The sequence below is a fragment of the Dipodomys merriami genome, unplaced genomic scaffold, assembly GCF_024711535.1.
Source record: "Dipodomys merriami isolate MVZ:Mamm:240054 unplaced genomic scaffold, mDipMer1.0.p SCAF_142, whole genome shotgun sequence".
Classification (NCBI taxonomy): domain Eukaryota; kingdom Metazoa; phylum Chordata; class Mammalia; order Rodentia; family Heteromyidae; genus Dipodomys; species Dipodomys merriami.
Window position 1 is genome coordinate 1,122,575 of NW_027202738.1, and position 22,973 is coordinate 1,145,547.

At 62.6% G+C, this 22,973-nt stretch overlaps 1 protein-coding gene across 2 annotated transcripts in view; it reads left to right on the forward strand.

Annotated features, from left to right (window-relative positions):
- Positions 1-22,973, forward strand: part of Rbm19 (RNA binding motif protein 19) — a 59,383-nt gene that overhangs the window by 22,246 nt on the left and 14,164 nt on the right. For both annotated transcript variants that reach the window (XM_070021426.1, XM_070021427.1), the window contains one exon: positions 17,710-17,815. In XM_070021426.1, the coding sequence (XP_069877527.1) occupies positions 17,710-17,815 (106 nt within the window). The remainder of the gene's footprint in view (positions 1-17,709; positions 17,816-22,973) is intronic.

Consider the following 22,973-nt stretch of genomic DNA (forward strand, 5'->3'; position numbering starts at 1 on the left):
TAGGCCAGTTAAACCCAGGGAGGTGACAGGGCTGGCCTAGTAAGCCTATTTTATTTCTTGGGATCTATTTTTATCTAGGAGGTTCATGCACAGACTTCCTGGTACTACAGTGACTCAGAAAAGAGATGAAGAATCTAGAATTAATATTCAAAATATTCATATTAATGTTAAATTGTCTTCAGGGTGAAGAAACACTGCTGGAGGTGTTTCTAGACCCTTTGCAGAGAACTGAGAAACAGGGTCTGCCTGCCTGCTTGTCTGCCAGTGTGCCTATCTCTGTCTGCCTGCCTCTATCTGCCTCTGTCTGTCTCTGTCTGTCTCTTTCTGCCTCTCTGTCTGTCTGTCTGTCTGCCTGTCTCTCCCTCCCCCTCGAAGGCTCCCTGGAGCCCAGCCCTGGGAGCTCACCGAGCGCGCTTGCTCGTGAGCTGATACTTTCTGAACCTGAGCCACTCACCTTGTGGAAACAATCTTAGATTCCGCCACCCTGCCGGTCACCAGTGTGTCCACTGGGGACATTCACGGCCAGTGTGGGCCATCGCCGCCCGGCGTGACCCAGCACGCTTGCTCAAGACACTGGGGTACCTGCGGCCCCGTTTCTCTCCATCGTCAGCTTGGAAAGGAGGCCAGGTGATTTCCCGTGAACCAGCAGTGTGCCAGCCCGAGAGACTGCGTTCTGCACCCCGTCCTAGCGGCGGAACTGCTGAGGGAGTGAACCCATGACAGGACCAGACCAGACCAGCATGGCAGGCGGCTTCTGCCTTCCCAGGCGAGCCCGGTGGTCATGGCTGCCTATGTCCTCTACAGGAGGATTGTGAGTCTATTTGGGCTCCGCGGGGAGTGGCATAGTAATCGATTAGTAATGTCTGGTACAGATGCAGGCGTGGCATCTTTGACTGCTCACCTACACATGTGCTTCTCGCCTGTCCACCTGCCTGCCAGGAGGCTGGCTCCCCTCCCGTGGATCGCTGCTGGCTCCCGCAGCCGCCTTCTCTCCCCTGCGGGGCCGCTTTGGCCCAGGTCCCCGCTGCCATCTGAGTTTGTCTGCAACTCAGTTATGAAGTGACTGGCGGGCTCGGCAAAAATGGGCTGAGCATCTCCTATCTCCGGCGAGACGGGGCCTGTGGCTGTGCTAGTGAGAAGGAGGGGGGGTTAGGTACGAGTTCCGTGAAAAGCCCCAGCTACGGCGCTCACTCATACTACTGAGCCCAGACTCGGTGTCCAGTGCTCCGACTTCGCCAGGACCAGTCCAGACCCGAGACCTCATTCTTTTTGTTACCCTTCCCGGCCGCTCTGCCCCACCTCGCTCCTCAGCTCCTGAGCCCGGCCCCGTGTAGAATGGGATGGGATTCACTGTGCCAGGCAAAGCCGGGATAGTGCTGCTCTTGGTGGGGAGGAGAAGGAGGAGGGGAGGGTGCCCAGAACTCTGTCATTTCAAGCCTCTCCATCACCCTCTTCAGAATCCTTCTTTCTCTATGAGCAAGTTTTGCCCTTGGAGAATTCTCTTGATCCTAAAACCAATGTCCTTCAGATCATTTGGGGAGTGGAGCAAAACCTTCGGAGCAGGGTGAGTGTGGCGTGCAGCGCCTACCCCCCGTCGGTCCCGAGACCGCACAGGTCGCACCGGTATTCACCTCACCGCCTTGCAGATGAGGGACGAGGCCAGAGAGGTTAAGCGGGCCTCGAGGTCTCCTAGCCAGGAGTGAGTTACAGCCGCCGCCTATGCGCCCCAGTCACTGCTCAAACGTGGACGCAGGTGACGGGGACGCGTTTGTCCGGGACGCACGTGGCCGCGCACGGGCGGTGAGTGGCTCCTTGGCCTGGCGCAGGCCGACGGGGCTGGAGGACCCCAGCCCTGCCCCCGTCCCTGGGACAGCCCCGCCAGGCTGAGTGCCCGGAGCGGCCTTTTTTCCATCCCAGCCTCAACCTCCGCCTCCCCTCTCGGCCGAGCTGAGCTGCGGCCTCCACCCGTCTGTTTACGAAAAGAGAGCAGGCATCTGTGCTGCCTTCCATGCTAAAGGCCTCTCAGCCTGCGACTGGGCACCATGGGAGCTGTGCGGACCGCATCCCCTAGTGGGTGGGCACCACACCCCTCTGTGTCCCCCACCTGACCTCTGGCCCTGGCAAGCGAGGGGGACTGCTAAGAGCGGCTGTTCTGCCAGGGCACCCGGGGCTCACGCCTGTACCCCCGACTACTGAGGAGGCCGAGATCTGAGGATCAGAATTTGAGGCCAGCCTAGGCAAGAAGGTCTGTGAGACTCTCATCTCCAGTTAACCAGCAAAAAGTCAGAAGTGGCGTTCTGGCTCAATTGCTAGAGCACCAGCCTTGAGCAAACCAAGGACAGTGCCCGGCCCTGAGTTCAAGCCCTAGTGTAGACACACACGCACAAGATGGGCCATTCCCTTGATCTCCAGCTCCAAGTCCCCTCCATCCTGGTGCCGTTCGTTCCATCATTGACCTCCCCGAGAGAGAAACGGTCCAAGTTCTCAGAACAAAGTTGGCACAGCAAAACAGTCCCGCCGCCCGGCTCAGGGGCGGGCGGGCGGGGGTGCATCTCGGCTGCCCGCTGCCCAGTCTCCTCCCCCCTCTGCACCCCTGCCTGCAGGAAGGCCTTGGACCTGGCCTGAAGTCCTGGGGACTCTCTTAAGGGTACAGCCACTCTACCTGCAGCCGCTGGAGCCTCTCTGAGCCCCACCCCCACCCCCCAGCCCCGAGGGCGGTGCTTCCTGCTCCGGGGGAGTCGCTCATTTCCATCTCATTTTCGAGTTATTATCGAGCTGCCGGTGGTGAGGGTATTTTGACAGCAGCTGTCAGCAAGGTGTGAGCGTCTGCCATCGCCTCCGATTGGCTGAAGACACCTATGGCAGCGTGCTGTGCATCATCCCAGCCCCCACCCACCCCGCCAGAGGGGCACGGGGAGCGTGGAGGGAGACGGAGGATGGGGTGTCCAGGGAGGCAAAGCAAACAGCCGGGCAGAGCGCCGCCGCCAGGCCCAGCCAGGCCCCAAACGTCATTAGCATTTTTCCGACTCCCGCCAGAAAAGACAGCCCGTTAAAAAAAAAAGACTCCAATGGCGTCTTGTGTTTTATTTAATTTATTTTATTCGAGGTTTTGGGCAGTCGGGGAGGAGGGGGCGTGGAGAGGATCCATTCAAACAACCATTTAGGCTTGTCAGAGTTCATTGATTGAATTAACAAGGCTTCCGGAACCTCCCAGCTTCCAGCAGCCGGGGCTGAGCCCACAAAGCTAGAGGTAGCTGGTGGGGGGGTGGGGGCAGAGAGCTGGGGAACTGGGGGGGCCCGGCCCGCCCCCCATGGCCTCTCGCTCGCTCGCTCGCTCTCCCCCCTGCCAAGTGGAAGTCCAGGCAGGTGTCTCCCTCCTCCCTCCAGCCGTGGCATAAATCTAGTTCCACGGGTGTTTTTTCCCAGCCAGGCGCATCCAGGCACAGCATAAATAACGCCATGCCTCCAACGCCTTTTACCTGAGCGTTTAAAATGCGTTGTTTGTTTGCTTTGCTTCCGTCTGAAGTGTGAACGCGCATGTCAGCCACACACACTCCGGAGCAAACACACTCCGGAGGCCCGGGGGGGGGGGTGGGGGTGTCCGTGCCAGGCCCACTGGCCACGGCGGCAGGTGTCACTCCCGCGTCCTGCCCCGCCCCCTTTCCCGGTGGGCGAAGCCCCCCTGCCTGGGGGCCACACTGCCCGAGCCTGCTGTAATCGGGTCTGGGGGCTGGCTTCTCCTGGTTGGGGCCCCCACAAAACTGAAGAGAGTCCCCGTCTCAGGTCGTGTGCCCGTCCATGGCGGCTGTGGTCCCCCTGGAGGCTGTCACTGGTGTCCGCGGGGTGGAGGTCAGGAGGCTGCTCCTTCAGGAGTGGATGGAGGGGGAGGATGTGGCTGTTGAGAAGGGGGCCTTGTTTGGGGATGGGGGGCAGGCCCTGCGGCACGGGGTTGGCATGGCTGGAGGACCTGCCCCGGGACGCTTGCTCACTGATCTGGACCAGAACCAGGGGCAGGGCCGCCGCTCCACCCTTGCCTTCGTCTCTCCTTTCCTGGTGACCCTGAGCCACACGTCCGGCTACATCGCCACACATCCCTTCCGTGTTTAAATGAGAAGTGGAGGAGGAAGGGGACCAGTACCCTGTGAGCGAGCCGCTTCCTCGGGCCCGGCTCTCTCCCTGCGTCTCTGCGCCAGGGGCTGGGCTGAGTACACCTCCTGGGGGTGAGTCCTGGGGTCTCCATCATCACAGAAATAAGATCCTAGCAATTGTTGGGGGTAAAGAAATCACAAGTGCCTGGTGTTTGCAAGAAACTTGATCTTGGTCTCTTGGCCTCCAAATCTGACACACACAGTTACGAAGTTCTTTTATTTAAGCCAAAAAAGAAAAAAAAAAGCCTGTTAGGCTAAAGCGAGGGCCAGCTCCGCAGCAGTTGGACTCTCAACTCTAACCCATCGTGTGTCCAGCAAGCGGAGAGCCAGCCGCCGTGGCACACACTGGACTCGGCCACCCCCTCTCCCCCAGAGACACCTCAGCTCCGGCTTAGTCCCCAGAGTCGGCAGGGCAAGGAAACAGCAAGTGGACTTTAAACCACAGGTGTTCAAGCCGGTTGCCATAGCTCACGCCTGTAATCCTAGCCACTCCGCAGGCCGCTGACCATTCAAAGCCAGCCTGGGCGGGAAAGTCTGTGAGAGCCTTCCTTCCAGTTCAGCAGCAGAAAGCCCGAAATAGAATTGTGTGTGATAGAGCACCAGCCTTGAGCAAAAAAGCTAAGGGACAGCGCCCCCAGGCTCTTGAGTTAAAACCCCAGGTACAAGAACAGAAGCCCCGTCCACGGAGACAGGCGAGGAAGGGCCCCGGGGTGGCGCCCTTTGGCACCCTTTCTTGGGCATACTCCTCCCACTGGGGAGCAGGAAAGGCAAGGTGTCCTCCTCCCCCCACCCCGGCCCAGGCCCCCTCCTCTTCCTCACAGGGAGGGGACAGCAGGGCCTGCATCAGCCGTCTCTGAGCCGGGCAGCCTGAGGAAGGTTCCGGGTTCAGGTTGGGATCTGACTGGCTGGTCCATCCCTGTCGTTTTCTGTTTCACTTGTTTTCCTCACACAGAAGCAGATCGGCAAGGCCCTGCCCACCTGGGTCCTGGCAGACAGCATTTGTATTTCATCTCCCCGACCGGGGCTTCCTCCGGCTACGGGAACTTAGATTATTTTGTGGAGGTGTGGATATACCAAGCTGCACGACGCTTGTCCTCTTCCCTCCCTTCCCGTGACAGCTCGTTAAATTATTCCAAGGGAGCCGAGCGCTGCGGCTAAATTACGACGCGTATCATGGCAACTGGCCCCGTGTCACCACTGTGGCTCTTCTCAGAGAAACTTGCTCAGGAGAAGGCATTACTGGGATGGGCAGGGGATCTAGGACCAGTATACCAGGACAGGCGGGGGATCCAGGGCCAGTATACCAGGGCAGGTGGGGGATCCAGGACCAGTATACCAGGGCAGGTGGGGGATCCAGGACCAGTACACCAGGGAAGGCAGGGGATCCAGGACCAGTATCAGGGCAGGCGGGGGATCCAGGGCCAGTATACCAGGGCAGGTGGAGGATCCAGGACCAGTATACCGGGGCAGGTGGGGGATCCAGGACCAGTATACCAGGACAGGTGGGGGATCCAGGACCAGTACACCAGGGAAGGCGGGGGATTCAGGACCAGTATACCAGGGCAGGTAGGGGATCCAGGACCAGTATACCAGGACAGGTGGGGGATCCAGGACCAGTGTTCCCCCATCCACCCCCCCTCCTTGCACCACCATCGGGGCAGGGCCCCAGATGGAAGAGCCTCATATATGTAACAGCAGGCCAGGGGAGGGCTGTGGGTAGGGCGTGTGGGTGGTCCGGGGAACTGGTGTGGCAGTCATACTGGCACTTACAGAACAGGAGACACTGGCAATAAGAAGGGGTGAGGCAGAGCCCCCCACTCTTCATGCTCCTGATTTTGACTCCTGTTTGTTTATTCACTTGAGGCTCGGTTGAGGCCCCGCCGTCTCTGAGCTGGGGACGTATACGCGCACAGCACAGGGCGCGGAGCATGGATCAGTATCTCTGCAGCTCAGTAAGGGATCGTGGGGCAGCTGGCGCCTGGGAGCACCACCCAGCGGGCAGGAAGGTGACCCTTGACCCGAGGCGGGTGACCCAGCCCCGGCGCCTCCGCCTGGTGCGTGTGGTCATGGCCACGCTGCGCTGCGCTGTGCGACCCCGGGGAACCGGAGCCACGATGGTGCTGTAGGGCCCCCACAAGGCTCCAGAAGGAGCTGGGGCTGGTCTGTGGGTCTGTCCGTGGGTCTGTCTGTCCATCTGGGTCTCAGCCAGAATTATACTCCCACGCTTGCCTGAAACACCTCATGCGTGGCAGGTGAAAATGTGGGGTACCCCAGTTAGGACTGTCGGGGTCTTGCTGGGGTGGGTGACTCGGCAGCATACTTGCCGGGCATGTGTGAGGCGCTGGTTCCCGGCCCAGCACCAGTGTTTCCCAGTGTGTTTTGGTGTGTATGTCTGAGCCTACAGCACTTGTACTTACCCAGGCTGTTGGTCGCACGCCCAGGACCCCAGCAACTGGTGGGAAAGAGGGGGTCCAGTTGCCCTTGGGCAGGGAGGAGGGGCTACTTAGGGGCCCCAAAGCAAGAGGGTAGAAGTACCCAGCTTGGGGTGCTGCTTGGCGTAGTACTCTTCTCACTAACCTGCCAACAAGAGTCTCAGCAGCGCACCCCTCTCCCCCCAGTGGGACATCTGGGCAAGTGTCCGCAGGAGCCTTGTGCAAAGCAACTGGTCAGAGTTCCTGGCATGGGATCCTGGATGCAGCCTGAGCTCCCTGGCAGCCTAGCCGATAAGGGAAGCAAGTGCTTCCACCAGGCACCACGGATATCTGGGTTGAAGCAAAGCGAGCTGGCACTCCAGCCATAGCTGGAGGGCATTTGGTGTTTGTGCCATCCACAGATCTCTTGTCTCTCTTTAGGAAAGTGTCACATGGTATATGATCATTTGTGCAGAATCTGTGCGTGTGGAGTAGACTGTGTGTGTGTTTTGCCTGGTCCTGTGGACCCAGAGCCTGGACGTGAGACTCGGTGGCTTATTGGCAGCGGCCAGGGAGTGGATGATGATTGGGGGGGAGGAGAGGGAAGGGGAGGACGCTTCGGGCCCTGGTCCTGGCAGATACAACTGAGAAGCCCGGGGCTGGCCTGACCTGCTCCCTGCAGTGAGCGAGCTCTGGGGTGGAGCAGGGTGGGGAGGGGGGCGCTGGGTCACCACAGACCATCGTGAACCGTCCACCCTGCCTGCGGCCACCAGCCAAGGTGGACCAGAGGCTAGGATGCAAACTCTAGCTCTGTGTCTGCATAGGCAGCAGCGTGCGTGCGTGCGTGCGTGTGTGCATGTGCGACTCCAGAGCCAACCCTCTGCGCGCGCCTGTCACACACGTGTGTGCGTCTCTTCCTCGACGCCAGGGCTTGTCACCTGGCTCGGCTAGGGATCGAACCTGGGGCCCCGCAAGTGCTAGGCAGGTGCTCAGCCCTGAGCCTCCCTTCCTGTCTTTCTGGTTTTTCCTCTACTTCGCGGCCCTGGCGATGTCTTCCCGCCTGGTGGCTGCCTGCCTTGGCTGCGGTCCAGTTGCAGATGGCTCTCCTGGAGCGGCTGCCTTCCATTCCTGCTCTGTGTGCACTGGGAAGGAGGATCCCCGCCTCCCCCCTTCCTCCCAGGCCCATGGCTGGTCACCCCATAGGACAGATGGATGGAAAGGTCGGGGTTCGCGGGGTCCCTGGCCCAGGCGCCAGCCCTCACTGCCGCTCCTCAGGTGGGCAAGCCGGGGCCTAATGAGGCTTGCCGCCCGTCTCCTAATTGCCGGTCGACTCGGTCCTGGGCGGCCTCTCCTGAGCGCCCTGTAAGTACCTGATTAAGGAAAACGAATCCCGGGAGGCTGGAGGCGAAGCCGCTGGGTTCCGAGCGGGGCAGGCGCCAGCGCGTAAGCTCGTCAGCTTTGTGGGCCGCACAGTCTCGGTCACAAACGCCGCCGCCGTCGGGCACAAGGCCGCTGTCACCGGTGCAGCAGAGGCCGCCAGGAGCCTCGGCGACCCTGGGGTACTTGGGGGGGCGTCTCGGCCACTCCTGCCTGCTGCCCGCTCCGCCGTCCCCGGCAGCCCCTGTGCTGCTCACGACGGGCAGAGACGTGCGGGGCCCTGGGGACCCCTCCACATGGCCGCTCAGGGCTGGGCGAAGAGGGCGCTGCCGAGCCCCGATCCGCGGGGGCTGTGTCCCATGACAGCCCACCCCGCCCCTCGGTAAAGGTCACCCCAAATGTCCCAGCTACAGCCCGCCGCCCTCACGACTCCTGGGATTCACGGGGGACCCACAGTTCGGATCAGCTGGGAGAAGGTGGGGCGGGCAGCACCTCTCGGATCAGCTCCGAGCTAGGGGCAAGCGCACTTCCTGTCCCGCAGAATGGGGTTTGTGGCCCAACTGAGAGCCAGCCGGGAGCACCGGTGTCGCCACCGGCCTCGCCCCCCCACCGTGCCTGCCTCCCCTCCTGCCGTGGGCAGGTTCGTGGGGGATGCTGGAGGGTGAGTGGGGCCGTGGGCCCCTCTAACAGACGGGCCAGCCGAGACGCAGCCCCCCAGCTCCCATCTGTGCCTCAGCCTCCCCACCTCCCTCGGTCTGGGCCGAGCCCGCCGAGCCAGGATGGCAAACCCAGCCCCGCTGTTCCCCGTGGGGTTCCACAAACACATCTGGTCCAATTTCTGTTGCGTGGCGGTCGAGTGCAGCCAGGGAAACCAAGTGTGCCTTTAATTATCTCCCACCCTGCCTGCAAAGCTTTGATTGTTGTCCTCCGACGGTAACTCCACGTCCCACCCCCCGCCCCCTTCCCCAGACCCTCCGCCAGCTGGGCCTCGGCGCGAGCCGTGACCACACTTCCCATCCTCCAAACGGACGGGCCGGCGCAGCCGGGATTACAGGCAGCCCCTCTCCTGCGGAGCCGCAGGGAGACAGAGCAGCGCGCAGCTTCTGTGCTCCGCCTCACACGCCATAATTCCCTTTCCCTCCTCACAAGGGTTCTGGAGCTGGATGGCCGGGGCAAAGGGCACCCCCTTTCTTCATCGCAGCGGGTTCTTCTCCGCTTTCCTTTCCTCCCATCTTGTCTCTGTAATTTTCCCACACCCCAAACCTCATCTGGCCCCAGTGGGTCTTTTTTTTAAAAAAAAAAGATCTAGCCTGGCTAGAACGAGCCTTTTCTGTCCCTCCCACTCCCACCCCGGGCCCCCACAGACAGACCCACACAGAGCCCCTTGACTCGCACCGCCTGACGGACCAGCAGCTGCCCGCCGCCTAATCGAGCCGGGTTCTCCCTTGGCCTGTTCAGACCCCCAGCAAATGGCACGCCTCACAGATCCATCTCAGCCTTTCTCGGCATCTCCAAACTTGCCAGCCATCCCGAGTGCCAGTTGTTTTATTGTTGTTTTCTTTCCCAGACTTTTAAAAATAACAGTGGTCCCAGCTGGGCCGAGCTGCCGGGCCCCCCCCCCTCTCGGCGCGCCGGCGGGCTGGGCGGCATGAATCACCAGCCGCTCGCCTGCCCGCCTCCCCGCAGGCCCCGGGCAGCCTCCAAGGCCTTCCGTCCCGCCGCCAGCCCCAGGGGAGCTCGGGTCGACGCTGCCCAGTCACCGCAGGCACACCCGGCTGGGATGCATTGTTGGGCAGATCACCAGGACACGGCAGGCTCCGGGCCGCCAGCATGAGCAGGGCCGGGCAGAGGAGTCTCTGAAGTGGGTGGCTGTCTCGGGCACGGGCGTCTGCAGCGTCCCTCCCACTGGGCCGTATAGAACAGGAGTCTCTGCAGACCTTTCTCTCCCACTTCCTCCACCACCTGCCCGGTGCTTCCCGGGGGGCTGGCAGCCATCGCTAGATGTTCAGGCCTGCGGACCGGGGCGGGTGCCGACCGGGGTGGGGGCTCGTGGGTAGGCAGAGGGTGTCCCCACCTCCACCGTCAGGGAGGCCTGCGTGTCGCGAGCCGCGAGCCCCTGGGCCAGGTCCCCCGCTCAGTCTGCCCTCCTGTGGGGCTGGGGGCCTTGAAGGAAGTCAGTCCAGCACCACGTCCACCAAATGACAGGCAATTGGCCAGTCGCTGCCTACGCACGGCCAGGACCCAGTCGTGAGGGCTGGAAGAGAGGAAAGCCAGGAAGGGACACACAGCCGTCGGCCCACCCACCCGCGGTCATTGTCGTTTGATGAGTCTAGGAGACGCCCTAGCAACTGCTTGTTTTTATAAATAAAGTTTTATTGGCGCGCGGGCCACACGCTGGTTGACTTACATGCTGAGGTGAACAGTGGCTGGAGGGGAAGTGCCTCTGCCTGTCTGACCTGGGGCTGTCAGCCGTTCTGGAATCTACCACTGTCAGCCCCACTGCCCTTGTCGGTCAGCAGCTTCTGAGCTCCGTGGTGCTGTGCCCAGTGGGGCACGTGGGGGCGGGGACCCGTGCCAGTCCTGGCGTTGTGGTGGAAGTCACGGCGGGAAGCCGGCAGGGTCGTAGATTGATTCCCTGACTGGTGTTAGGCTAGTGAGCAGGCCAGATCTCTCCCTCTCCCGCGCGCTCTCAGCGTTTGCCCTTCCCCCGTTCACCGTGTCCCCGCACGGAGGCGAGGCCACCCGAAGGTGTTAAATTGGTTCTGAAGGCCCACCTCTGTCTGGCCACGTTCTCGCACCGATTTCATTGACCAGAATCATCCATTTGTTTTCCTACAATGGGATTAATGGTGTTGGAGGTGGCCAGAGAGGAGCAGTCTGTGTGCCTTTCACAAACCGAGCAGAGGGACGCCCGGGCCTCGGCATTGCTCCTCTCACCCTGCTTCAAGCAGGAGAGAACTGTGCCCAGCGGCCCACGGGGCCCACGGGGCTCGCGGCCGGGCCACGCCTCTCCAGACGCCGTCCTCCCGCTCCTCGGAAAACCGGAGTGGCGTTGCATGGGCTGGAAAACCGCCGTTCCTCAGAGCTCTGACAGACCGCGGCAAGGGCTGAGCAGGGGGTGCTGGTCCCGTGCTGGGCATCACGGAGAGCCCTGAGTGGGTGCGCGCATCTCTGCAGCTCCATGGGGAGGGGTACCCAGGACCCACGACAAAGCCAGTCTTCAGCAACGGGGCTGTGGGTCTGCCATGGACCAGCCGTGACTCAGAGGCCGGGGTACCCCAGGTGCTGCTCCCACAGCCACCCCCTGCATAGCCAGCCGGCACAAGTGTCGCCCAGCCTGCATTTCCTGCCTTCATCTCGGCTCTCTGGCATACCTGTGTCCTGCCAGGAAATCATGGGTGGGAGGAGGAAGTTACTTATGTTTCACTGAGTTCAGTCTCTTGTGTCAAGAGACCACTCTATTTTCTTGCTAGATGCTCCAGGTAGACCTGTTGGGCCTTTAACATCTTTTTTTTTTTAATTTAATTTTATTTTATTTGTGAACATACTGTACAGAGGGGTTACAATTACATGGGCAGGATAATGCGTACATTTCTTACCAAGCATTGCAGCCTCCTCCTTTGTTTACCCTTCACATCCCTTCCCAGCCTCCCCCCTCCCCCCCAATCCCAATCCTTCTCCTTCCCCCCCTTCCCCCCCCCCCCGCCTTTAACATCTTAAAGGCACTGACAAGGTATGCAGCAGAGGTTTGCTGAACTCCAGCCAGATTCAATCCCAGAAGCCTTTTTACCCAGAGTTCCCATCAATGTCCTTTAGGAGGAGTTTAAGACCCATGAGTTTTGAAGTTGCCTTATGTGTGTGTGTGTGTATGTGTGTGTGTGTGTGTGTGCTTACATGTGTGTGTTTGCACACATGCACACGCTGCTTAAGACCTGAACTCAAGGCCTAGGCTCTGTATCTGAGCTATTTGACTCAAGGCTGGTCTACCACTTGAGCCACAGCTCCACTTCTGGCTTTTTGGTAGTTCATTGAAGCTAAGAGTTTCATGGACTTTCCTGCATGGGCTGGCTTCAAACCGTGATCCTCAGATCTCAGCCTGCTGAGTAGCTAGGATGACAGGTATCTAGGGTGACAGGTATTAGTCACCGTTTCTCGCCTCTGTCTCTGACTTGACCTTCAGATACGTCTTGATTCTCAAGCCAAGGAGAGATCCACCCCTTTGTAGTACAGGATGCTGGTGGAGGGGTGGGAGGGATGCGGGGAGAAGGGGGGTTCCTCCAACCTCCCGTGAGGCCTGGCTCACCGCGGATGGCCCTGTGCATTTGGTGGATCTGGAAGCGGCCTGTGAGTGTGTGTGTGTCGGCCTCCCCACCTGTTCAACAGCCTGCAGGCCCTGCCGCGAGACCGCTGGCAGCCGTGCACTCAGGCTCAGGCTCAAGTCTGGGGCGGGGATCCCGAAAGCACCTCTCTGCTTCGGTGTATTTAAAGATGCACGGAGAGTCAGCGGGCTGGGCTGCTGTCACTCGCAGAACGCAGAAGTCCCGAGGGCCTGGTCTACCCAAGGTGGGAAATCAGTGCCCACGGCGGCCAGGCGAGCTGGTTCGCCCGTGTGTCAGGCCTCCCGCCGCCCGTGACCAGCGCACCGCAGCCGTGCTCCCACGCACCATGTTCCCTCCTCCTCCCGCCCCTCTTCTCCCTCCCACCTCCTCCCCGTGGGCGGGTGGGGCCCCGAGCCAGGCCCCCAGAGCCGCTCCGGACTCTGTGGCGGCCACCAGGAATGCACCCCAACTCAGCGCAGAGCCACTTACCCACTCATCCCCAGGACTCCTCATCTAGAGAAGGGCCCCCCCACGCTCCTCTGCCACCTCCTCGGGAGCAGAGCCATTTTCAGCCCCCCAGAAAGAGGCAAGAATGGAAGGAGTGGGGTGCGGCTGGTGCCGGGGTGACTTTCCAGGCTGAGCGGTGGGTGATGGGTGGGGAGCGGGGGAGGACGGTGAGGAAGAGGCTCCGGCTCTATGCGGCTCCCTCAGATGCCCGAGCGCCTCCCCCGCGCGAGGCAGCCCCGGGCTGCTCCACACGGTTCGCCCTCACGCCACGTCCCCCACGCATGGCCACGCCGTGCCCTGGCATGTGTGTGTGTGTGGGGGGGCTGTGGCTCTTCCCGCGTCCTGTGCGTGAACCCTCCCCCTCTATCCTGCTGGGACTTACACACCCCAGGAGTAAATGTAGGCACTTCGGGGGACCCCAGACAGCGCTGCCCCCAGAGCTGGCCTCCCGCGTGGGCGGTGGGCGAGGGGGGCAGTGAGCCCTGACTCCACTAGCACTGGAGATCCCAGTGCCGGTCACGAACTGGAGCCCCAAGCACAGCTTCTAGCAAAGGGTAGGGGAAATAAGCAAACCCACCCTTCAGATGGCGAGCCAGATGGCTGGGGGGGGGGGGCGGTGGGACCAGGAGGCAGCATCAACTAAGGAGGCCAGACAAGCAAGGCCCGTGGCAGAGGCCGCCTCGGAGCCGAGAGCTGAACGACAAGGAGTCCGTTCTGAGAAAATCCAGGGAAGGAAGGTTCCGGGTAATGCGAGGGGCAGGTGCAAAGGCCATGGGGCAGACTTGTCTTTGGTGGCGTAGGGACAAGCGGAAGGCCACCTCAGGTTCTCTGGAGCAAGGGAGGAGGGAGAGGGAGGAAGGCACTGCCTCGAGGCCCCGGCAGGAAGTGCACGCAGGCCCCACACAAGCCCCACGCAGGCCCCACACAAGCCCCACGCAGGCCCCACGCAGAGCCCCACCACGCAAGCCCCACGCAGGCCCCACGCAGAGCCCCACCACGCAAGCCCCACGCAGGCCCCACGCAGAGCCCCACCATGCAAGCCCCACGCAGGCCCCACACAAGCCCCACGCAGGCCCCACGCAGGGCCCCACGCAGGCCCCACGCAGAGCCCCACCACGCAGGCCCCACGCAGGCCCCACGCAAGCCCCATGCAGGCCCCACGCAGGCCCCACGCAAGCCCCATGCAGGCCCCACACAGAACCCCACCATGCAAGCCCCACGCAGGCCCCACACAGGCCCCACGCAGGCCCCATGCAGGCCCGACAGGCACTGGCCATTGCTCAGCTGGGCCTCGTCCACATGCAGTTAGGAAGCCTGTGGTGTAGTTGCAGGGCTTCCTAATGCCAAGAGACTTGGCCACAGGTCCTGGCCGCAGTGTGCTCTCATCTAAAACCGCCCAGTCCTCTCCTGGGGGCGGGGCGGGGGGTGTGGGGGGGGTGGACACCGACTCCCAGAACAATGCCGTGAGGCAGGTGAGGGGGGCCCTGCCCATGGGGCGACTATGCTCCCCGCCCCCCATCCTTGGGGTCCAGGGCGGAGCAGAGGGAGGAGCCCCTCCCCCCCCCCCGGGATGGAGGGGCCTGTGTGCAAACATGTTTTGCATAGCCTGACTTGTTTATGGGGGCCAGGCGTAATTGACTGCCCCCCCTCCACACCTTGGAGCCCCCGCTGCCCCCCACACATACCGCCACCGCCACCGCGGAAGAAATTAGAAACGTGACAACAAACTCCACTTGTCACGCACACACACACACACACACACACACACACACACACACACACCCGTCCCTCCCCCGCCCACCACCACCACCAATCACGCGCCGGAGGCCTGGCAGAGGGGCGGGGCCGCGGGGCGGGGTGCGGGGAGGGTAATTGGTGAACCCGGGGTGAATGAAATAATTGGAAAAGTGAGGTGTGAGTTTGTTGGGAAGTGTGAGCGCGCGTTGGGGGAGAGCGAGCCGGCCTGGCCCCTTTATTCACAGCTTCGGATACAGTAATTGCTATTTTGTGCTTCCTATTATCCTCGCAGCGGGGAAGCCCAGGCCGCCCTCCCCCCCCACCACGGGCCGGGGAGGAGTCCCCAGGTGCCCTCTGGTTGCCCAGCCTCCCCTCCCCCACCCTGCCCCCACCCATGCCCGCCCCCTCCCCACGAGACGGTGCGGGCAGAGGGACTTCCTTCGGGAGCTGCTCTTAAAAATGGCCCTGTGGACTTGGCAGTCAGAAAAGGACCTTCATAATGGCTGCTAGTTATATGTCGCTTATCGCCAAGGAGCTAAAGGTACTTCATCGATTTTTTTTTTCCACCTCCCTCCCCCGCTCCCCCCCCGCCCCCCCTTATTTTCTTTCTTTTGAATTCTCTCTGGCTGGCTCTCTGTGATCGTTACGCACGCACCCGGGCCTGGCCACGGGTCCCCCGTGCAGTGCCCCGTGCAGTGTCCCGGGGCAGGCGCCCTCCCGAGCCCTGTCACGTGGAGGTCGCAGCGCTGCCGTCCCCAGGGTGGGCACACAGCCCAGAGAGGGGCAGAGCCCAGAGGCCCAGCGGGGCGGGCGGGGGGTGCCCTGAAGTCTCAGCCGCGCATTTTGGGAAGTTCCTTCTCAGAGCTAACCCTAATCCCACTCTGCCGCTCAGCTGGAGCCGCGCTCTCCCAAAGCCGCCATGGCCGTCCCCACCTGAGCCGTGTGGCAGCTCCCGTGTCCTCCGACGTGGCTCCCCCCGCCGAGCCCACAAACGCCACTTCCGCGGGCCACGGGAACCTCCTCACCAGCTTCTTCCTCCACCTTTTAATTACTTCCCTCGCCTATCTCCAGACCTCCGGCTACTTACCATGCACGAAGCGTCGCAGCTTACAGCACGCCGCAGAGAGAGAGGACTGAGCCTCAACAGTCAGCCTCTCGTCTCTCTCACACGTGCACGCACGCACAGATACGCCGCGCTAAGAAACCTGGGCAGAGGGTGCCGGCTGTCCTCACCCGGAGCCCACCACCCCCGGGGCAGAGCGGGTGGTGTGCACACAGCCCCTGCGTGGGGGAAGCTGGGCCCCGTGGCACTGGGCAGACCACCGGGTGTGTGGGGCTCCCTCAGCTGCCCCCACAGGTGGCTTCCCGCTGCACCCCGGGCCCAGTGGTGCCGGCTCCTGGGAATGACTGGTCCCCGCTCAAGGCGGGGGGCGGGGGGGCGGGGAGGGACGTTGGTGCCTGCATCCCGTTCAAATCCCACCGCTTCCTAGCAGGCACTGCTGCTGCTCCCGACAGCTTCTCAGTCTGGGAAATGGGGCCACGGACAATGGCCACGCGTCCCGAGTCATCCTCACCCCCGCTCTGTGGGCAGGGGTGAGTTATCACCAACCACATCCACCTTCATGGTTACCACCACCTCCTCTGTTGGTGCCAAAACTTCCTCCTGGCTGAGCCACAAAGATCTGCATCTATTCTTCTCTCATGGGGTCCCCCAACCCCAGGGAACCGTCTCTGGTTGGTGCAGGGTGATGTCAGCCTAGCCTTGGGGGGGCGGGGGGGAGCTAAGCCCCAGAGGCTGCCAGGGCCCATGGTTGAAGCACCTGCCCGGCCCCCACACTCTTCATCATCAGCGCCATCATACTCCAGGTGTGAAAGCTCTCAGCCTCCATCCCTCATGTCCCAGTGACTCGGAGTCAAAGAACCATTCGTGCAAGCGAGGAACAGATCTGTGCACCCCTGCCCTGCTGTGTCCGGCTGTGTCCCCGACCTGGGGATTAGCGCAGGGACCGAGGCCCTGTGTGTCAGGGGCCGGGTCGGCCTTTAGGTGGCAGCATAGAGCAGGGTTTGTGGGCTGCGCTCCGGCCTCCATCTCACCCCACCTGCCCTGTGTCTGGTCCTCCACCACCCCGGCCACTCTAAATCTAAATCGGCCGAGAGCTGCCTCACAGCGGGGAGCTGGCCGGTTCCACACCCACTCTTCCCCTTCCCCGGAGGCCGGCCCTGTCATCAGCTGGACGCACGGGGGGGGGGGGGGGGGGACGCAGGCAGGGCTGCAGAGCGGGAGGAGACGTGCAGGTTCATTTTGAGGATTCATAATGCTGCATTTACACACCGTCCTGCCTCCGGAAATGGGGCTGGCAGATGCCTGGTCATGCGGCAGGGCCGTGGGTTAACGTCTCGGATTTAGCTTATATCATTTCACAAGAGCTCGAGGCCTTTGCTGTGTTTCTTACCTGATCCGTCCGTGGCCCAGAGCCTCCTAGACCGGCGGGGGAGGGAAGGAGGGAGAGAGCGGTTGTTGTATGTGTCGGGTGGCCATCAGTGTGTGTAGATTTTCAAATAAACTAATACCCCTCTTCGGATGCCGTGCACATTAAATATTTATCGGTAGCAACCCGGGCGTATGGATTTGATAAATGGACATTAGGTGGTCGGCGCGGGCGGGAGACGCTGAGGCAGCCCAGCCCCTTGGTGCTAGAATCCCTCCACGGTCTAGCTCAGTGGAGAGGACAGGGGCAGCCCAGGGGTGACTGAGCCCATGTTTACCTGTTTGATTCCTCTAAGGAAACCCCGGGCCATCTTCTTCTCCAGAGCTTTGCCTGGCTGTGGCTTAGCAGGTATCAAAAGGAAAGCCCTGGAGAGGGGACCCGGGGCTTACAGGGAGGTGCTGTGTGGCGCAGCCTCGAGGGCACCTGCCCGGCCTCGACCTGGGGCTAGACGCCAGGGCTCCGCGCCTGCCCTCCCCGCGTGGGGCATCCCCGCACCTGGCCCCGAATGGAGGGGCACCCCACCGACCCCGTGAGCAGCCCCTCTCCCTGGCAGAGTACAGTCAGGAGCAGGGGGTGGGGGACTGGTCACCTCACAGGAAGGTCCCCCCCAGCTGCTGGGGGCGCGCCGAAGGCTCCCCACCGCCCGCCACGGAGCACACGCGGGCAGCCCCCTCCACAGGCCTCGGTTCTGACCCCACGTCTGCCTTCCGTTTGTTTCCAGCACCTTCGGGGAGCTGAAGACGGTGCGCTTGCCCAAGAAGATGGCGGGGACCGGCGCCCACAGAGGGTTCGGCTTTGTGGACTTCCTCACCAAGCAGGATGCCAAGGTGAGGTGCCGCTCGCCCCCTTCCGGGGGGGGGGGCCTTCAGGAGAGGGGGCCGGTCAGCAGGGAGCCTCCACAGCTTCTCTCCGCTCTCTGTCGCCATGCTGATTTGCACAACCCAGCCCCTCACTAGAGTGTGTGTGTGTGTGTGTGTGTGTGTGTGTGTGTGTCTGTCCTCTGCACACACTAGAGTACATGCCACCTGCTGCCCCGTGCCTGGAGAGTTCCAGGCCCGTGGCGAGCGCCTGGCGGCTGTGTCCTCCCTGCCTCAGCCCGGCCCGGGGGTCTGGCCACCGCGGGGAGCGTGGAGAGGCGGCGCAGGCCGCTGGGGTGCCACTCGCTGCAGAGAGCAGGCGGTGTCCCGCGGAGACTCTGAGCCAGGCGCCGTGCCTTGGAACGCGGTGGCAAGGCTGGTGGATGACATGCAGGCTGTAAGCCAGCCAGCCCTCTCCACCTGCCGTGTGGCTCCCATCATTAGCCGGGTGCCTCAGTTTCCCCCTGGTGGAACAGGTCTCAGAGCTGATGTAAGAACCATCCCACCGCGCAGGCGTCCTCGGTTGGTAGGTTAAGGAGTCTGGGGGTGCCTTGGGGGTGTCTGGGCTCCAGGCGACGGCTGGAGGCCCTCCTTCCCCACAGGGCCGCTGCAGAGCCCACGCTTGCTGTGGGCTTCGGCCTGGGCTCACAGGCCCCTCTGCCGGGCTGGACCATTGGGCTCTTGGTATTGGCTAGGGCAGGGGTCCTCGGGGTGCACGTGCCGTGCGTGGCGGGTCCCCCCCGCCGGCGATGTGGACTGGCTCTCCCGCCCGGCACCTCACCAAGCGCTACTTTTAACCCCGCCGTGGCCGCAGCAGCTCTGCGAGCCCCGTGCAGGGCGCGCCCCCTGCCCTCCCAGCCTTCCAGCGGCTTCTGCCAGGCCAAGCTCCCTTGCTCTTTTTGCTTCTCCAAACCCGCTGTCGCTCCTCCCTCGGTCCCTCCCAGTCAGCGGGCGGAACCGGTCCATCACCCACCCAGAGCCCCGGCTGCCCGCTCCCCACACACTGAGTGTCAGAAATAGTGGTCACTGGCGGGGTGGGGCCTGCAGGGCGGGAACTCCCCTCCCTTCTCCCTCCCCTCCCCCCTCATCTGTCCTCTCCCTCCCCTCCATCCCCCCTGCCTCCCCTCTCCCCTCTCCCCCAGCCTGGAGCTTGGGCTTGTCCTTGTCATCCCTGAGCTCTCGTGCTTTCTCCATGAGACCGCCTGGCGTATCCCCAGGGACTCAGGTCCGTCAGTCCCCCCGCTTCTGGGTCAAGTTCATAGCCCAACCTGGAGATTGGAGGCTGTGGCAGGTCCCCAGAGAACCCCAGAGGCGCTGAGTGGGGGCAGGGAGGCCCCTCACACACGGCTCACCACGGGCTCCCCCCCCACCACCACCACCGGTGATGGTGATGGCCGAGATCAGGAGGGGCTCTGCGTGGCGTCTCCTTCCCCAAATCACACACAAACACACACACACACACCGTGGGACTCCAGCTGTGTAACCCACTGAGAAGCTTGGGGGGGGGGGCCCAGGCTGGCACCAAACCGCTCCCGCTAAGCTGGGGGTGGGGCCTGGGCCATCTTCCCTGGACACAGGCCAGGGTGACCGGAACCCTGCTCGCAGGAAGCCGATCGATGAGCTGGCAAATTCTGCCAGCCTAGGACATTTCATCAGCGCCCAGTGTCCCGGGCAGTAAATGTCAGTGCCGCTAAGAAGCACTGTTATCTGAGTCTCCAGGTGTGATGACGGGGTACTGGGGAGGGAGGGAGGAGGAAGGGGCCGCGGCTGGGGCCCTGGGCGGGGCTCTAGGCCGCTGTAACAGCTCAGGAAGGAGGCAGCTGGGAGCTGAGTCCCATCTTTGGCCAGGACAGTATTCATCCTCATAGCACTCAGGAACAGGCAGCAGGAAGCCCCTTGACAGTTGTGGAAACTGAGGCACAAAGGCCCGAAGGAGGTGAACCCAACAGCTGGGAAGAGCCTGGCTTCCCCCCTGAATAGAGAGCCAGCTCTCCACGCCCCGCCTGCCTGGGTCTCCAGGCGTGGGGCAGGGCACATGGCGGGTCTGGCCTTCTCACCTGGGCAGGTGCGCCCCGCCCTCTGGCCACCAGGCATTGTTGCCTTGAAAGCTGCTTGCTCCTGTCTTGACCCAGCCCGGGCTGGCTAAGGAGGTTGTAGAAAGGACCACACAGGTGAGAAGGGCACAAAGAACAGACAGGCCACCCGGAAACGCGCGCATGAATCCCCGCGCCCCGTGCCCCCTCCCCCCCCCCCCCCCCGCGCCCCGTGCAAGGCGCCTTTAATTTTTCCCCCCTTCCCCAGCCCGCCATGCAGTACTTTGGCGGTTGCAGCTGTTTTTATTTGCCGTCGCTGCTGTTGTTTTAAAAGGTCTATTTTCACATGGAATGTTATCCAATTAGCAGAGCAATGTGTTGGCTTAAATAAACACTTGGGGGGAGCCGGCGGTGGGAGACGCCATGGCGGCTGGCGTTGGCAGGCAGGGCTTCTCCACTGTGGCTTAATTGTGGGGTCTCCAGTCGGCGTCTCCTCTCTCCCTCTCATTTCTCACCTCCCCACCATGCGGGGTGGGCTCCGTGCCCAAGCCCACCCCACCCCCGTTCCGGCAATGCTGAGTGCGGGGGGTGGGGGCATTTCGCGTGGCACCCCGACAATGTTCTTACCCCAGTCTCTACCAGGAAATAGCACCGCGGGGAGCAGGGTGGAGGGGTGGTCTCTGTGCTCGGCACCCGTGTCCCTGGTTGAGCTCCTGTACACCTGTCCTGGTGTGGGTCTTCTCATCGCGGCCCACGGGGAAAGGAAAATGGTTTGAATCCTGAACTTGCATTTCAAGGCAGGGGCTCCGGCCCAGCCAGCACATTCGTGGGGCTAAGGATCTAGAATCGGTACAAGCCACTCAGAGTAAGCAATGCTGCCTGGCACCCCTCAGGGGCAAGCAGCTCTGCCGGCGGCTCCCCTGCAGACATCCTGCACACAGAGGCCCACCCAGGGCCCTGGAGGGCAAAGGGCACTGGGGTTCAAACGTCGGCCTCCAGTGTGGGCCCTGAGGGCCTCGGGAGCCGTTTGGACACCCTCGCCTGGAAATGGGCCATCTATGGGTGTTTGTGCAGGAAGCGCATTCCCGGGGGGACCTGAGGGGTCACCTCGACCTACACAGGGAGCTTGGGTTACCCCCGCCCCAGTGCCACCCTGGCGGGCAGACCTCCAGCCCTGCTGGGGCCGGAAGAGGCTGACAAGCCACCGCGAGGCTTCACGACGGAGGGCAGGGTCTGTCCCCGGAGCGCAGGAACTGCTGCTGTGCGGACAGGGCATGCGGCGGACCCTCCCCTAGCACACCTGGGCCCGGGGAGCCATCTCTGCACACGGGGGCCTCCTGGCCGGCTTAGGACCCACTCATCCCGGGTCCCTGGGTACAGGTGGTTTGGGGCAGGCTGGCTGGCAGGGCTCCCCGGCCCCCCGCCTCCCAGGGAGGTACGGGCCCCTTGGGACAGGAGTCCCGCCAGAGGCACAGAGCAGCCTTTTTGTCATCTGGAGAGGCCGTTGCTCTCCCCAAGAGGCTGTGGAGCCATCAGCCCAGCACTGTGCTAACAACCTTCCAGCACCTTCCTCCACCCTGAAAGATGGCCGCCAGGCCCGGCCACACCAGCTCGGCGACATCCTCAGGGAAAGGCAGGCAAGGATGCAGGAGGCCACGATCCCTCCCCACCCCCACCCCAAGCCTGTGCCCGCGGCAAGGTGGCGTGGCCCGAAACCAGGCCTGCCCCCTCCCGCCCCGGGACCTCAAAAACAAGGAGCTTCCCTGTGCCCTTCTAATGAAACCCAATTACGCCGGATTATCCAAGGCCCATTTTAGCCGTCCTCGCCCGGCCGCGGGAGGAAGCCCCGGTCCCTTCATTAACCTGTGGGGACCGGCCGGGCTGGGGCGATGCTGCTATTTTGGGAGAACCACATACCGAGCTCTCCGTGCAAACACAAAAGGGCTTCTGTGTCCACCCTGCCGTCGTTCCTCTTCCTCCCTCCCCCTCCTCCACCCCCGTCCCCGCACGGTCACGGAAGGCGGGCACAGGTAGTGGCAACAGGCCACATTCAGTGCGCTCACGTGCCAGGCCGGGTAAGCTTGAGACTCTCGCCAAATCCTCTCCATTCCTTACTGCTGCTCAGAGACAGCAAGCTCTCCCCGAGTCACACAGCGTCTCTGATCATGAAAGGCTCCTCCAGGGTACAGAGCGGGAGAAGGAACCTTTAGGGAATCCTCCAGTGAACAGAGACGCATGCGCACAGACGGGCCCTTTGAAGCACAGGAAAGAAGGAGCTGCTTCCATCCGTGGTGTCTCGCCCGGGCCTCCTTCCTGGAGTCTCACTTCCTCCCTCCCAGGGTTGAGATCCGAGCAGCCACCAGATGCCATGTCTCGCCTGGCACGTCCCCAGGAAGCAGCTCCTGGGGGACCCTGCGCCCGGCTGGAATATCGGCCATGCCGGGCTCCCCACCAGCTCCTCTCCCGGCCCCCCGCCCGCCACCTCCCTGCCTTGCCAGCTGAGCGAGTGTTTTAGAGCTCAGAATGAGCCATTTCGGCTCGGGGTCCAGATGCATTTTTATATCCGCCTAGGAAAAAAAAAAAAAACCCACGCAGGGGCTCTGTTGGCAGTCAGAAGGAGGTTTTTAAATTAAAGTCAAAAAGAGAGAGAGGAAAGAAAGTTTCAGCACCTGGCCCTCTGCAAACAGGGGAGAGAGGAAAAGACTCCCTGGGTTTGAGACGCGTCTGGTGGGTGGCAGTGCTTCTCCGGCTTGAAGAGGTGCCGCGTCCGTGCCTGGGCATGCGCTGGGCCCGGCCCAAGGTCACTTCCCAGCCTCCTTTGCGAAGGGCCTCACAGGAACGGGTTGTCGACCAGTCCAGAGGCCCAAGGTGGCAGGCAGAGCCTGCCTTCGGAGAACCCGTCCCCCTGGCCCAGGAAGGGGCCGGCGGGCCGGCAGCCCTGAGTTCCGTGGCTCTTGTGTCCCCACCGCCAGGGCCTGCCTCCCTTCCTGCGGAGGGAGGGGATCGGATCTCACTGCTGTAGAAAGGGCAGGATGTGGGCCAGGCCAGCCCCGGCTGCAGTCAGCTTGAGACAGCAGGGAAGCAGGGCATTGAAC